The sequence below is a fragment of the Blennius ocellaris genome (assembly GCF_963422515.1).
Source record: "Blennius ocellaris genome assembly, chromosome: 16".
Classification (NCBI taxonomy): Eukaryota; Metazoa; Chordata; class Actinopteri; order Blenniiformes; family Blenniidae; genus Blennius; species Blennius ocellaris.
The window spans coordinates 18477930-18492054 of record NC_137665.1 but is presented as its reverse complement, the minus strand read 5'-3'; the positions used below and the strand labels follow the sequence as shown (position 1 = coordinate 18492054).

General features: G+C 45.2%; 2 protein-coding genes across 2 annotated transcripts; both read right to left on the bottom strand.

Moving 5' to 3' along the window:
• Positions 1 to 946: 946 nt before the first annotated feature.
• On the bottom strand, positions 947 to 3668 carry hoxb5a (homeobox B5a; the record flags this gene model as incomplete). Its single annotated transcript, XM_080510753.1, has 2 exons — positions 947 to 1748; positions 2972 to 3668. The coding sequence occupies 2 exons, from the start codon at positions 3666 to 3668 to the stop codon at positions 1501 to 1503; spliced, it is 945 nt and encodes a 314-aa protein (XP_080366879.1). The 3' UTR covers positions 947 to 1500.
• A 4988-nt stretch (positions 3669 to 8656) lies between these two features.
• Positions 8657 to 12264, bottom strand: hoxb6a (homeobox B6a; the record flags this gene model as incomplete). Its single annotated transcript, XM_080510769.1, is given in 5 exon segments — positions 8657 to 9945; positions 11698 to 11845; positions 11848 to 12120; positions 12122 to 12240; positions 12243 to 12264. Coding segments are annotated over 5 exon segments (840 nt in total). The 3' UTR covers positions 8657 to 9667.
• Between the last annotated feature and the right edge of the window lie 1861 nt (positions 12265 to 14125).

Below are 14125 nucleotides of genomic sequence, written 5' to 3'. Positions count from 1 at the left end.
GGCGCGCGTGTGTCTGCGTCTGAATGTGTGTGTTTGGTGTTTGTGTGTGTGCGTGTGTGTGCGTGTGTGTGTGTGCGTGTGTGTGTGTGTGTAATGCGCAGCTTGTTGTGATCGCCTGTATGGTTCCGAGTGAGAAGTCTGAGGTATTAGGAGAGGCCTCGGGTTGGATGCTTGAGTCGGGTGCGATGGATAACATTAGGAAATGTACACTGGAAAGGTACTCGGGGTAAAAGTGAACATATGTGCACATCTTTTTGTTAGATTTCTGACTGGTACGGTGTGATCTGGGTCAAAACACCCAGTTGTTATTTAGCAGGCGACTAAAATGAACGCATCACTTTCAGAGTTTAGCATAAAAGGATGTCTTGCAAATTTTTTAAAACGAACAACTCAAAACCACGCTTCACGCCCCCCCCCCCCCCCCCCCCAACAAGCCATTTGTGCTTCATGTTGTGCTGATGAACAGCTGTTTAGTCTGTCTGATGAGTATGAGGAACTTTATTGTTTTTTTTTTTGTTTTTTTTTACTCCAAGTTACAAATACAAAAAGCTCACTTGCAGAAAGCTAGGCCTCACACACACACACACACACACACACACACACACACACACACACACACACACACACACACACACACACACACACACACACACACACACACACACACACACACACACACACACACACTGCAACTACAAATAGCCAACTGGTCACATTTAAAAATGTCAATATATATCTATATACATCATTTCTGAAACATGGATCCAATAATTACAACAATAATAATAACAATATGATACAGTTAGAGTTTTTTGGGGGGAGGGTAATACAGCTATTAACAACATTTAGGATGGATATGACAATAAGGGTGAGACGGATTTGTTTTTATACAAACGTGCGCGCAAGCAGCGCGTTATTCAATGTAAATAATTTACAAGAGCTCACATGCTGACTTTTTTCTAGAAAGCACTTGGTCAATTTCAAAACAACGCACTGGACACACTGAGACAGTAAACGATAGGTAGCAAAGTTGTAAAGGTAGGATACAAGGTAGAAAGTTAGGTAGTATATTCGCCCTCTCCTCCGGACAGCTACTGTAAAAACGACAGACAAACAGGAACACGAAGCTTTTGATTTTTTTTTTTTTTTTTAAGTACCACAGTCATTATTTTTACGTTGCCACCAACACCAACATGCCTAACAAATAAAAAAAAAAAAGTGCTGCGCTGCTGTACAGTACTCAGTTGATGAAAGGTTGTTGTTTTTTTTTTTTCTTTTTAAATCTATATGTGGAATCTTTTTTGTGTTTTCTTCATCACCGTCTTCTTCCGTTGCTCCGCTTTGTGCTGACCTCCTCTAGTTGAATGGGTTTTTTCTTCAAGTGATTTTTCATGCTGTCCCTTTTCCCGTTTCCTTCTCGGGAAACCTGCTCCTGATAGTAAGCTTTCCAATGAGATGAATTCTTCTTGAATTCTTGATTTTGTTAAAGTGCTTGGATTTCTAGGGCTGGAAGGCGCTGCCGGTGGTCGCCAGACTCATGCTTTTCAATTTGTTGTCTTTCTTCCACTTCATCCTCCGGTTCTGGAACCAGATCTTGATCTGCCGCTCCGTGAGGCAGAGCGCGTGCGCGATCTCGATCCGTCGCCTCCGCGTGAGGTACCGGTTGAAGTGAAACTCCTTTTCCAGCTCGAGCGTCTGGTAGCGGGTGTACGCGGTCCGCGCCCGCTTCCCGTCCGGACCGGTCATATCTGAGGGTTTGAAGCGCAACACAAGGAATTAATGACGCGCAAATGTGTGGCAGTAACACATCCCTAACTGCGCCATTTTCTGCGTTTGATTACAGATTGTATAGCCACAGGTGTTTCTGTTATGGTGCCAGCCACCCTTGTACCACGCGCAAGACTGAAATTCACGCGTACATTTTTCAGCACCGAGCGAAAGTGACGCTTTTTCTTACCACAATCTTTCCTGGCACGTTTTATTCCTGCCATTTCCACTCCACAGCCCGGGCTAAACAATTTGCTTTTATTTGTCACCTTACTATTTTCTTTTTTAACCACCTCTCTTCAGCATCACCCTCTCTATATTCCCCTTTTCACTCCCTCTCGCTCCCTTCAGGGTTTTATTACCCCGTCCTCTGCCTCACCTCTCTAATAAAGTTCCCACACGTAATAAAGCTTCACTTTTCAAAGGAGCAGCAGCTTCCAAAGCCTTCCCGGCCTCCCTTTTCTTTTCTCCCCCTCCTTTTTCTTCTTTTCCCACCCGGCTCTGTCTGCGCTCCCCAGCCTATTTCAGGGCTTTGCTGCCCGGTTCGCCTCTCCTCTGACAGATTTATGACACTTTTGTGGAATTTGCTGAAATAAAAAAAGACGGCGCGAGATAGCAGGGGCAACCATCCGGCGTGCCTGCCTTCCAGAGGAGGGAAAATGTAAAACAAATCGCCCCCTGATGCCCTGAGAAAACACGCTGATGCGTAACTTGTTCAGCTGGTTAACTCGAGTGTCCAGCTGCCCTGTTTTCTTTATGTCTGATTTCTTGTTTTTGCAATTTTGCCACAATGAAAAATCAGACCTTTGCGCAACTGCAAGGATCAGAACTGTGATTTGAGCTCCCTCGGAGCTTCAAACATGATTCCGCCTGATCCTGACAGACAAGGAAATATGAAATTTGACGCAGTGGAAAAAAGGCTTGGTGGGGTGCACGGCAGAACCAAGAGCCGTGGCTAATTGTGTGTCTTTCAGCTATTCTCATGCAGCCACTTTACTGAAATCAAATCAAAGTAGCAATAAGTCTGGTGAATCGTTAGTGTTTGTACAAAGCTGAGAGTACCACGGCTCCCCGTGTAGCTTCAACAAGCACTTAACTGTCACCAGCCCCATGTGTCCGCATACAGCCAGCAATATGAAGATTATCGCCCTGGAACTCCTCTGATACGGAGCTAATAAGCTGTAAACTAAAGAGCAGTATGTACCATGGCTAATGTGCAGTTTTCTCATCCAGGGGAATATCTGTGGCGTGTGCGCGTCGCTGGCGGCGCTGCCGGCGGCGGCGGCTCCCGCCGGGCCGCCCTCCTGCTTCTGCACACCCGTCCTGGGTGTCAGGCTGCCACCGTGACCGCCGTCCAGGGTATGATGCGACTGCAGCTCCTCGGTGTCTGGCGACGCGTCGTCCAGCTCCGTGAAGCGCTGCGCGCCGCCGCCGGAGGAGGAGGAGGCGGAGGACAGGTTTGGAGAGCTGAGATTACCGCTTCCTTGTTGCTCCGAGCGAGGAGGGGAACCCTGAGCACCCAGCTTGCTGCTCTCACTGCCGGCTGACAGGAGGGAGTCCGCCGCCGAGGCGAGGGAGCAACTGGACGCCTGTCGGAAGCTCCTCTCCGGGGCCGAGGAGCCAAAGCTGCGGGAGTCACCGACGATCGACGCACCTCCGAAGTGTCCTCCGGTGCCGCCGCCGCCGCCGCTGCCGCTCCCCCCTCCCCGGCTGGTGACGGTTAGGTCCATGCCATTGTAGCCATAGCCGTACGAGCCCGTCGCATGGTGCATGGTGGCGGAGGAAGAGTCCCTGTACGTCCCGCCGTTCATTGCGCCGCTGCTGGCTCCATAATTTAGCAGCTGATAGTCGGGGCCATTTGGGTAGCGCCCCGAGAACGAGTTTACAAAGTACGAGCTCATTTAGGTTGTTTTAGAGAGTTGCAGGCTTACAGTTGAGTACTAAGGGGCGCTTGATTTGTTAGATTTCTCTTGGTCGTTATAACGCGGGTACTTTCAACGATTTATGATGTATTAGTGAATTATGGCGTTGCACTGTACTTCGTTTTTAGCTATGTGCGCGCCGTCCAAATATGGGGGTGGGGTGGTGTGTGTGTGTGTGTGTGTATGTGTGACTTAGATGTAGGGCTGTGTGTGTGTGTGTGTGTGTGTGATGGGGGAGGTGAGGGGTGAGGAGAGGGAGGAGAGAGACAGGAGAGGGAGGGAAGGGGGTGGCGGTCACGTGCCTTTGTTGACCAGTCGTAAATTCTCGCCGATGACTTTGGAGAGGTAATTCATGCTCCGAGGTTTCTAATGATAAAGGACTGGGCGGGGGAAGCTCTCTCTCTCTCACTCTCTCTCTCGCTCTCTCTCTCTCTCTCTCTCTCTCTCTCTCTCTCTCTCTCTCTCATGCACACACACACACACACACACAGACACTTCGTTCCCACAGTCGGAGGTGCCGGGGGTGAGCTCAGAGCGCCACCTACTGCAGACATAATTTATTGCACTGATTACAAAGGCAGTCGGAGGGGAGAAGAGAGAAATAGACGCTACAAAAAGAGTCCGCTCTAAAATATTGTGTATCACTCCCATTTCTCTCTCTCTCTCTCTCGCACACGTGTGTGTGTGTGTGTGTGTGTGTGTGTGTGTGTGTGTGTGTGTGTGTGTGTGTGTGTGTGTGTGTGTGTGTGTGTGTGCGCGCGTGTGTCAAGATCACTCAGGTCTTTTAATTGACCTTTGCTTCTCCAGAAAATTAAGAACTGGTGACCATCAAACCATAAAATAACTTTTCAATAATGAACCTGTCTGAATAAACTTCAGTCAAGTGTTTGATGATATCACCATCCCTACTATTACCACCTATCTTCCATCACCTTAAGCTCTTCAACTTCAACCAAATCACCATAAATATACCAAAATAGAAATAAAAATGTATCTTATCACCTAAGATGAATAACTAAAGTGAGCTTTATTTTCATGACAAAGGGTTGGTTATTAATAGAAGATAACAATTTCAAATGAAATCGTATTTAGCATCATGCTGACATATTGAAAACACTCAAAAGAACAATCATGTGTTTATTAATTCAAATCATCAGATTTACTCTATAAATTGTTCGCTCTTAATATAACCTAAAAATGTGTAAAAACTTCCACTGGCTCTCAGGATACTGTATTTTTAGTTATTTGATGAAAAGCTGCTTTAAGAAAAGAAAAAAGTAGTTCTGAGCGAAAAGAGCTTGTTTAGACGGTGGCTTGTGCTCAATAACGGCGCGGCATCCAATATGTGGCTGAGCAGCAGACAATTACAATAACTTGATCAAACGCTATCATGTGCATACAATGGCGGGCTCACAGCTATTCTTTGACTTTCATTGTTGCCAGAGTCTCGTGTTTCCTGGCCCCTCAAGGTTTGAACGTTTCACTGGTAACACTTGCACACATTTGTAGAGACTTCAGACAACAGATACAACACAACGAAGAAAAAAGTTGTATGGGTTTGCAAGGATTTCTTTCTTTCCTGCTCCCTCCCCCCCTCCCTCCCTCCCTCCCTCCCTCCCCCCTTCTCTCATACCCTTCCAGCTGCAGAGGAGGAATGTTAAACCTGATCTGTGACGTCCACACTGGATGGAAATCTGCTGATTTATGATTTGTTGATTCCCGGGGTTGGGATGCATTTCAGCCAGGGTGCCTCTGTGTGTGTGTGCGTGTGTGTGTGTGTGTGTGTGTGTGTGTGTGTGTGTGTGTGTGTGTTTGCAGTAGGCCTCAGTGTGTGCACTCCAGTGTGTCATGTTGAATCTCTGACACACAGCAAGAGCAAGAGGGACAGATAAAGAATTCCAGAGTTTCAGTGAAATGAAATGATACATGCATGTGTGTGTGTGTGTGTGTCAGGGTGCGTTGGAGACACCGCTGCTCTCACGTCTACAGACCAGCAGTTGGAATGGGAATCATCCAGAGTATTTTAAAGCAGGGAAATAACAAAACAAAAACAAAACAAAAAAATACAAGAGGGCCTGAAAAGCTCCTCGACATGTCTGAGATTTATGATTCTAACCACTGGAGTTTGGAGATAAACTCTACACCGGCAGCCTGCTGTGTTTCGCACACACCAAGATTAGAACGGGTCAGTGATGGACATCAGGAGGCTCTGACCCAGTTGGCACGCACTTCTTAACGCACTCCCCTCGTTATATTTAGATTCCCAACATCATAGTGAACGTTTGCTTCATGGTGCAGCTCGTTGACCACGCTGGTTCACAGAACTCAACTGTTGATGAGAGGCTCTGTTGTTTGTATTTTTGAAAGTAGAAAAACGAAAAGATAATCTCTTGCTCAACTTCTCTGGGTTTTTTTTTTTCTTTTTCTTTTTTGGTCAGTTTAATCAAAAGTCCAGAATTATTCAGGGTTGTGATTTTTTTGCAGTTAAAACAAAATAAAATGAGAGGTTTATGTACTGTGGATAACTTTATGACTTTTTTACTCAAATGCAACAAAATGGGCCATTTCATTCAGATGTTTCTAAGCTGATCTCAAATGAGTTTGGGATGTTTTGAGATGTTCACGTATTTGTGGACAACTCCAGACTCACGATCAAGCCAGACACATTTTTTTTTCTTCTTCAAAATACAACTGCTTAAAAGCACATTTAAGCAAATATGAGTTTAGACTCTTTCAGAAAAAAAACCATTCACCATTTAACGAACACTTTTCCAAAAATCTGACAAATCCAAGGCTTATGTGTGTAGTTGGTGTTTCATCAGTGGAATTATCCCTTTGCGTCAAAATGAAACCACTTCCACCACTAACATCTGGTCGTGTACAGTTTGTAGCGTTCCAGTGGCCTTCCAGCAGAACCACCATGAGAAATGAACCTGCAACTCGTTACACGGCCACATTAAAAGGAGCCTTATCTAAAGTAAGCAAGAATTTGCCTCTGTGGGATAAGTTGTGAAGCCGCCATTTGTGTTTTAATGATTTATTCATCCAATCTGCTTTCGGTTTAGCCCACTGGTCTGACCAACAGTCAAGACTGAACAGTGCCGTTATTACCACTTTATACCAATACAAAGCAAGTGTGGAGCCACAAAACATGTTAGACATGTAAAATGAGAATAATCCAGTGTATATAATGATTCAGTTTATAGTTTATCTATAGGCATAAGAACTGTGCCTTCACTTGCATTAATAGTTAATTAATAGCATTAATTATGACGACAATTTAGAAATGTAGATCTTTTTTTTTTTTTACATTTTTGGATGTTTTATTGTCTCTTTAACTCTTTAAGCTTTTTCAGCTATTTTAGGTGTTTTGAGCTGGTCATTTGTTTTCTCTGGTAACTTTTCTAGCAGTTTTAGTTGTTCAATCTAATGTGACGTTCATTTTGAGGATTTCTATTGGCTTCGAAGCTGTTCAGCTGTCTTTTGAGTTGCTTTACCTACTTCTTGTGTGTGTGTGTGTGTGTGTGTGGGAGGGGGGGGGGTGCTTTTTAAGCAGTTTTAACTTATTCGCCTTTTTTCTAGCACGTTTTATTCAGTGCTTTCAGTCATTTCTATTCTTCATCAGAACTTTTCAGTAGTTTCTGTGCATCTCAAAGCTCCAGGTGAAGCGCCAGGTCGTCACTCAAGTGAATTAAATGGTTTGTTTTTTCTCTGAGACATTTCTTTATATTGATTCAATCAGCGCTATTTTATTTATTTATTTATTTTTTACCAAGAGATGACTTTAGAAACCCAGATGAAGGGAAAGCGTACAAGAGACACAGATACTATTGCACCAACTATTCAACCTTTCGTTACTTTAAATGTCACCTTGAACTACAAGTGGAATTCTTTCTGAAGAATAAGATGAAAATGTTTACTTAGATATAATTGTGTTAAAACTTCAGGACGTCGCTCCAGAGGAGGCTGCAGACTCCAGTGTTCATCATATAAACTAAACAAAACCTCCTCTGGCGCTCAGGCTGCTGAGCTTTTAATTATTTGCTGAAAAGCCGCTCTACTATTGCATTAGCTGCACGAACAGTCAGTATGTTTATTTTAGTGTTTCTCCAACAGACACATGCTACAGCAACAATAACGTTAAAAATAACTAATGGAAATGAGCGTCATGAACTCATACAGGCCAAATGATTTTATGATAACGGTATTGTGTAATTTCATATTCATAATTCATGCTAATACTAAGTTTTCGCGAAATAAATGATACCAATATGTTTGGGTTAATACTGTTATTTCCATGCGATGGGTGGAAAGAGCAAATGATTTGCACGAGATCAACGAGTGTGGAAAAGAGACGCTTTGTGTGCGCCGCGGCGCGCAGAGGCGCGTCGGTCACTCAGAGGACACGGGGAGTTCAAAGGGTCACGAGGACATTGTCCACTTTGTCTGGCTGAAGTGTGCGCGTGTGTGTGTGACGTGTCTGGCTCGAGGACAGGTCAACTTTCTCTCCCTCGGTGCGACCATCAATTAGTTCAGGCCGCCCATCAGCAGCGGTAGTAGCAGCTCGCTGCCCCTCCGGAGTCCGGACCGCGCCGTGCGCTCTGCGCTCCGGCCGGGCTCCCTCTCACCCCGCCAGCCGTAAATATATGCGTGCATGTTTCACACTCAGGAGTTAAGAGGCTAAAAGGTTTATGAGTGTTTGAGCGCGGGTGGACGAGGCCTATAAATCATAAACTGGATACGTTTCGTCCAGAATTTATTCGCTTTTAACACTGGACTAAATGTCACTGGACGCCTGAAGTTGTCAACTCAGCAACTTTTACCAAAAAAAAAAAAAAAGAAGCTTTCTCCATACATTTCTTTATCTTTTATTTGACATTTCTCATAGGTAGTATACGTAATTTACTCGACAAAACACTAACATAAACAAACAAGGTAAAAATCCATAAAATATACAATTTCTGGAATTTTTTTTAGGTAGTTTGGAGAATAACATCAGTAGAATAACACCCACCCTCACAAAAGCCCCAATATTGGAAAATGGAAACAACTGCAAAGGTTCAATTACCCCACCCGCTTTTACATTATTTCCACCGCACAGGGTGTTTTTAAACGAGAGAGAACAAGGGCCATAAGCAAATTTTCTTTTTTCCCCCTGACTTTTTGCTTAGAATTCCCGAGGAGTAAGCGCGAGCGAAAATTTGACCCTTTTCTCCAAATATCTGAGATTAAAGCCAGAATAAGTTAAAGACATTTCTTTGCGACCCCAGTCCCTTTCTGTGGTTTTTTTCTTCTTCCAATGATTTCTATACAGTTTAAATATGAACACTAGAGGACATAGATATACATCTCCAATAGCTACGTTTCCTCCCGATGCTGCTTTGTGTGTGTGCGTGTGTGCAGAGCGTGTTTACGCGGATAATCAAGGTAAAACACACAGCACGTTTACTAAATACCAAGAAACTAACCCGGGAGGGTGAAAACTGTGGGAAGTCGACTTCTAAAGTTTCAAAACAAGTGCTTGGCAGAAAGGAAGGGTGTTTGACCAACATCAAAAACTAAACAACAAAGTCATTTTTTTTTTTTTTTGGAATGCAGCAAGAATTTGTGTCCCAAAAGAATTTGTCACCTTTCAATTATTATTTATGATGCTGTATTCTGACCCGCCAGCAGCTGATCTGTACAATGTCGTTTCTCTTGAGCTTTTTCTACAGCTCATCTGTTCTTATCACAGTCACAGATATCACACATTGTTTTCAAATATCAGACGACCAGGTATTATTAGAGAAGTTCGTGCCACCCTCACCCACACTGGAAAAACGGAGCATCATAATATACGTTTCCCCACAATTTCAACACCAGACAGAGGTCTGGACATACTTTGAAAGGTGTGATGAGAAACATGTCAGCATGTCTTTTCCTCCATCTCCTCTTCCTTTGTCACGTGTCTTACACCAGTTTCTTTCCCTCCACTTCTCTTACTCCGTCCGTTTCTCCTCTTCGTCTGCACCGTTCATCGTGGAGGAGGAGGACGACGACGACGAGGAGTTAATCAGCTTGTTCTCCTTCTTCCACTTCATCCTCCGGTTCTGGAACCAGATCTTGATCTGCCGCTCCGTCAGGCAGAGCGAATGCGCGATCTCGATCCGCCGCCGCCGCGTCAGGTACCGGTTGAAGTGAAACTCCTTCTCCAATTCGAGCGTCTGGTAGCGCGTGTACGTCTGGCGCCCGCGTCTCCCGGGACTGCCGAAGGTCCCTGAGGCAGGGGATGGGAGAGACGCGCACAAAGTTACACTTTAACCAAATGTACCAACCCAGAAACTATAGCAGGGAAATTCTATTCTATTCTATTCTATTCTATTCTATTCTATTCTATTCTATTCTATTCTATTCTATTCTATTCTATTCTATTCTATTCTCCACCCTACAATTGAGGATCAAATTACTAATCAATCATCTGTTAATCCCTGTGGCTGTGCCAAAATGTGTCTTGCTTTGCAGAAACAATTTGAATGTGTTCTTTAAGGTATCAAATCCTTGTTGCTCGAACTTCAAAACTATGTTCACGGTTTTTGTTCGCAAATGAAAGAATAGGAGCAACATGCCCGTGTTTAATGTTTAATGTTTAATGTTTGGACTTATGTGCTGTCAGATATAATAATAATAATAATAATAATAACAATAATAATAATAATAATAATAATAATAATAATAATAATAATAATAATAATAATAATAATAATAATAATAATAATAATAATAATATGCCCCCAGGTGATGATCAGATCAGCTTCCAGAGCGGATTCTCCTCTGATCCTCACTAACAGTATTTTGGCCCCTGGTGGTAAACAAATCGCCATGTTGTCAGTTCAGCAGCTTCAGTTACTGTATCGATCTGACAGGCAAACCGCACGCTTCTCACTGAACGCATCTCAGCCCAAATATCATAAATAAAAACTCAGGCCAACCGGATTACGGAGGAGCACCGAGGAGGAGGAGGAGGAGGAGGTGTATCACTCTCTTTCTCTTTCCTTTTGTCATTTCCATCTCAAACTTGTCATTTACAGTCCCGCGCTGCGCGTTTTAACTCCATCTATATTTCTTTGTCTGTTTCCACCCCATCTGTCATTTCTCCGACTGTCCTGCAGGGCTTTTTTGTACAACAGTGGCTGTGCATCATCCACCATTACTTGGGTTACTATCAGCGGACCGTTTTTCTCTCTTAAACTAAAGCAGTCCGGTTAGCAAGAGGGACTCCCACGACAGTAACTCTATACTTTACTGTATTTCACACAACAGTGTAAATCGGTACACATGCGGACAGACGTATTATAAAATGGTTTTAGCTGGAAGTTGTTTTCTCGTTTTCGTTGAAAACTTGGCAGCATTCACAGATTGCATAATTACCCAACGTGGACGAGAGTGTCTAAGGTCAACGACGCATGCTCCAAATACGATAAGAGAAGAAAAGTGGTGATATGGGAGAGCAGCAGTAGCAAGTGATATCATTCTTTAGTTATCTGTAACGTGATATCAAAGTTTCCACAAAGGAAATACATAAATTAACTTCAGGAAATGCGGCTGTTGAAATCTCTATTTGTTTTACTTGTGTTAAAGGTCATTTCAAATTATCCAATGACTGAAAGCCACACAGAGACAGTTGCTCCATAAAGATTACACATTTTCAGCGGCTGTATATATTTGCGCTCTTTATCCACCAGCCGGCTTTTGCGCGAACTTTTAATCCCCTGCTCGGGAGCTGGTCGGTCAGCAAGTCATATACAGTAACAGGAGCTGTAACCCAAACAAACCCGGTTTATGACGGACAATAAAATACCGAGCACATGACTGACTGACAGGCCAACAAACGGGGATCATAAAGCAACTACTGAGAGAGGAGGAGGGGGGAACGAGAGAAGGAAGGCTGACAGAGGAAACAAACGTCAGTTTTATGACGGGGATCATAAATATGCAGGAACGAGGGGAAGAGGAAGAAGACGACACTCACCGTTGCAGGCGTTCATCCGCTGCATCCACGGATAAATGGGGGTGGACGCCGCATTCTTGTCGTCCATCGTTTCACCGAACAGCCCCTTCCCACCGAGCCCCGTGCAGTCCAGTTTACGGTGCATGCCGTCTTGGCTCAACGCGAGCTGGTGTCGTCCAGTGCGCACGGATGCTCTTTATCCCGGTAGAAGCTGGAGGCGGCCGCCGCCGCTGCAGCCGCCGCCGCCGCCGCTGCGGTGGCATAGTCGCATGCACCGGCTCCAGCCGTGCCCCCCACACCCGTAGCTCCCGCCCGGTGCCCTCCGTACGCTCCGTTTGCCGCCTGCTGATAGTAAGTGGATGCCGCGTACGCTTTGTCTTGGTGAGTGCCGCCGCCGCTGGCGCTGTATGCCACGGCCGCGGCCGCCGTGACGGCCTGCCGCCCCCGGGTAGTGCCTGAGAGGGTCGGCGGCGTATCCCGACGAGTACAGCGGGATCTGACCCAGGAACGACTCTGCCGCCGCCTGCCCGCCTCCACCGGCTCCCGGGAGCGTCACCGGAAAGAGGAGTTGACAAAATAGGAACTCATGAGGAGAAAGTGGAAGAAGAAGGATAAGAAGAAGGAGGAGAAGAGATGAGACGAGAAGGGGAGGACAGGACAGGAGGGCACGAGACAAACACAACAACAAGGTCCACGCTATGAAGGAGAAGGAGGAGGAGTAGACGGAGGCTAATGGCTAACACGGCTAACGGTCTCCTCCCGTCCTCCTTCCTCTGCCTTCCCCTGCCTGCACTTTATGATTTGTTGTGTTTTATAGCCGACAGTCCGACGAGCTGCTGCTGCTATCACTTAGTTTATCGCAGATTGGGAGGAGAGGGTGAGGAGGAGGGGGGGCGGGGGAGGGGGGTACAGGGGTGGCTGAGTGCCAGTGTGGGACAAAAAGAAAGAGGGATAGGAGGGTAGGTGGGGGACAAGAGAGAGAGAGAGAGAGAGAGAGAGCGAGAGCGAGAGCGAGAGCGAGAGCGAGAGAGAGAGAGAGAGAGAGAGACAGAGAGAGAGAGAGAGAGAGAGAGACGGGTGTGTGAGAGGGTGGGGGGACACCAGCTGACCTCTTGCTGACCAATAAGAAGCTTCTGTGCCTGCATTCGTTTGCCCCTTTTCCTTTTCGTAGGAGGGGAGGAAGAAGAGGAGGAAGAAGAGGAGAGGGAGGAGGAGGTCTGGGAACTAATGCACCCCCCCCCCCCCCCAACACGCACACCACCAGAAACACCACCACCTCTCACCCTTCTTATTTCCCTTCTTCAATCTCCCATTTCAGTCCGCTCCCTCTTCTTCTTTTCTTTTTCTTTTTCTTTTCTTTTTTCTTTTTTAATTCTAATCCAATCTCTTTCTAATCTTCCTCCGGTTTCCCGGTGAGATTGCGCAATCACAACGGAATCCTCCGTGCGTAAAATTGATTCTTTCTCTCCCGGTGTGTCTTCTCCCTCCGTCTCTTGTTGGTGTTGTTGGACACATAAAAACCCAGCAGCTCTCTCTATCACTTTCACACACGCACACACACTCACTCACGCACGCGCACATGCACACGCTCTCCCCGAGGGAGGCAACAGAATAATAAAACATATTCCCGGCGCTTTGCAGATAATACCGACCGCATTAAAATGAATTTGTCGTGCGTAAATCACAGCTGGAGCGCGCATGTGCGGTCCTGATTGGTGTGTGTGTGTGTGTGTGTGTGTGTGTGTGTGTGTGTGTGTGTGTGTGTGTGTGTGTGTGTGTGTGTGTGTGTGTGTGTGTGTGTGTGTGTGTGTGTGTGTGTGTGTGTGTGTGTGTGCACAATATGGGCGCTGCACTCGTGTAATCGAGGTGTTTGTATATTCTCAATTGGTATTTTAGGTCGGTGGGGGTAAATTTACATCCTCACTGCAGCTTTTCATCATCCCTTCCACCATCCCGTTCTCCCCATCAGAAAAAAAAAAAACTAATCTGGAGGCGGACTCTGGGCATAATCTGGTCGCTGTTAATGTTTTATTTCCGAACCCGTCAAAATGTTCAGGTGTCCACTGCTCAGGCCAGAGCACAGAGGCCAGAGCAGAGATTTTCTAATTGAATCCACGTCCTGCTCTACAGGAGTCCGGCCAATTTGATCAATGTGCACTGTGAATTATTATTTTCTTCCACTGTGACACTGATTACACTGAAAAGTAGGAGGAGAAGAAAAAAAAAAACAGACACAAGTTCCCCTTATTCAGTTTGGAATGCGTCCCTTTTGTTCCAAGAGAATTTTTCATAGAAACAATGAAACTGACAAAATGGGCCATAATATAGTTTATTCTGAATAATTATTTTTTTTCATTATTTTCAAAATTAATGAAAAAGAAACACAATCAACAAATAAAATACTACTTGACATTGGAGCTGTGCTAACAATAGTTTTTCGCGTTCGAAG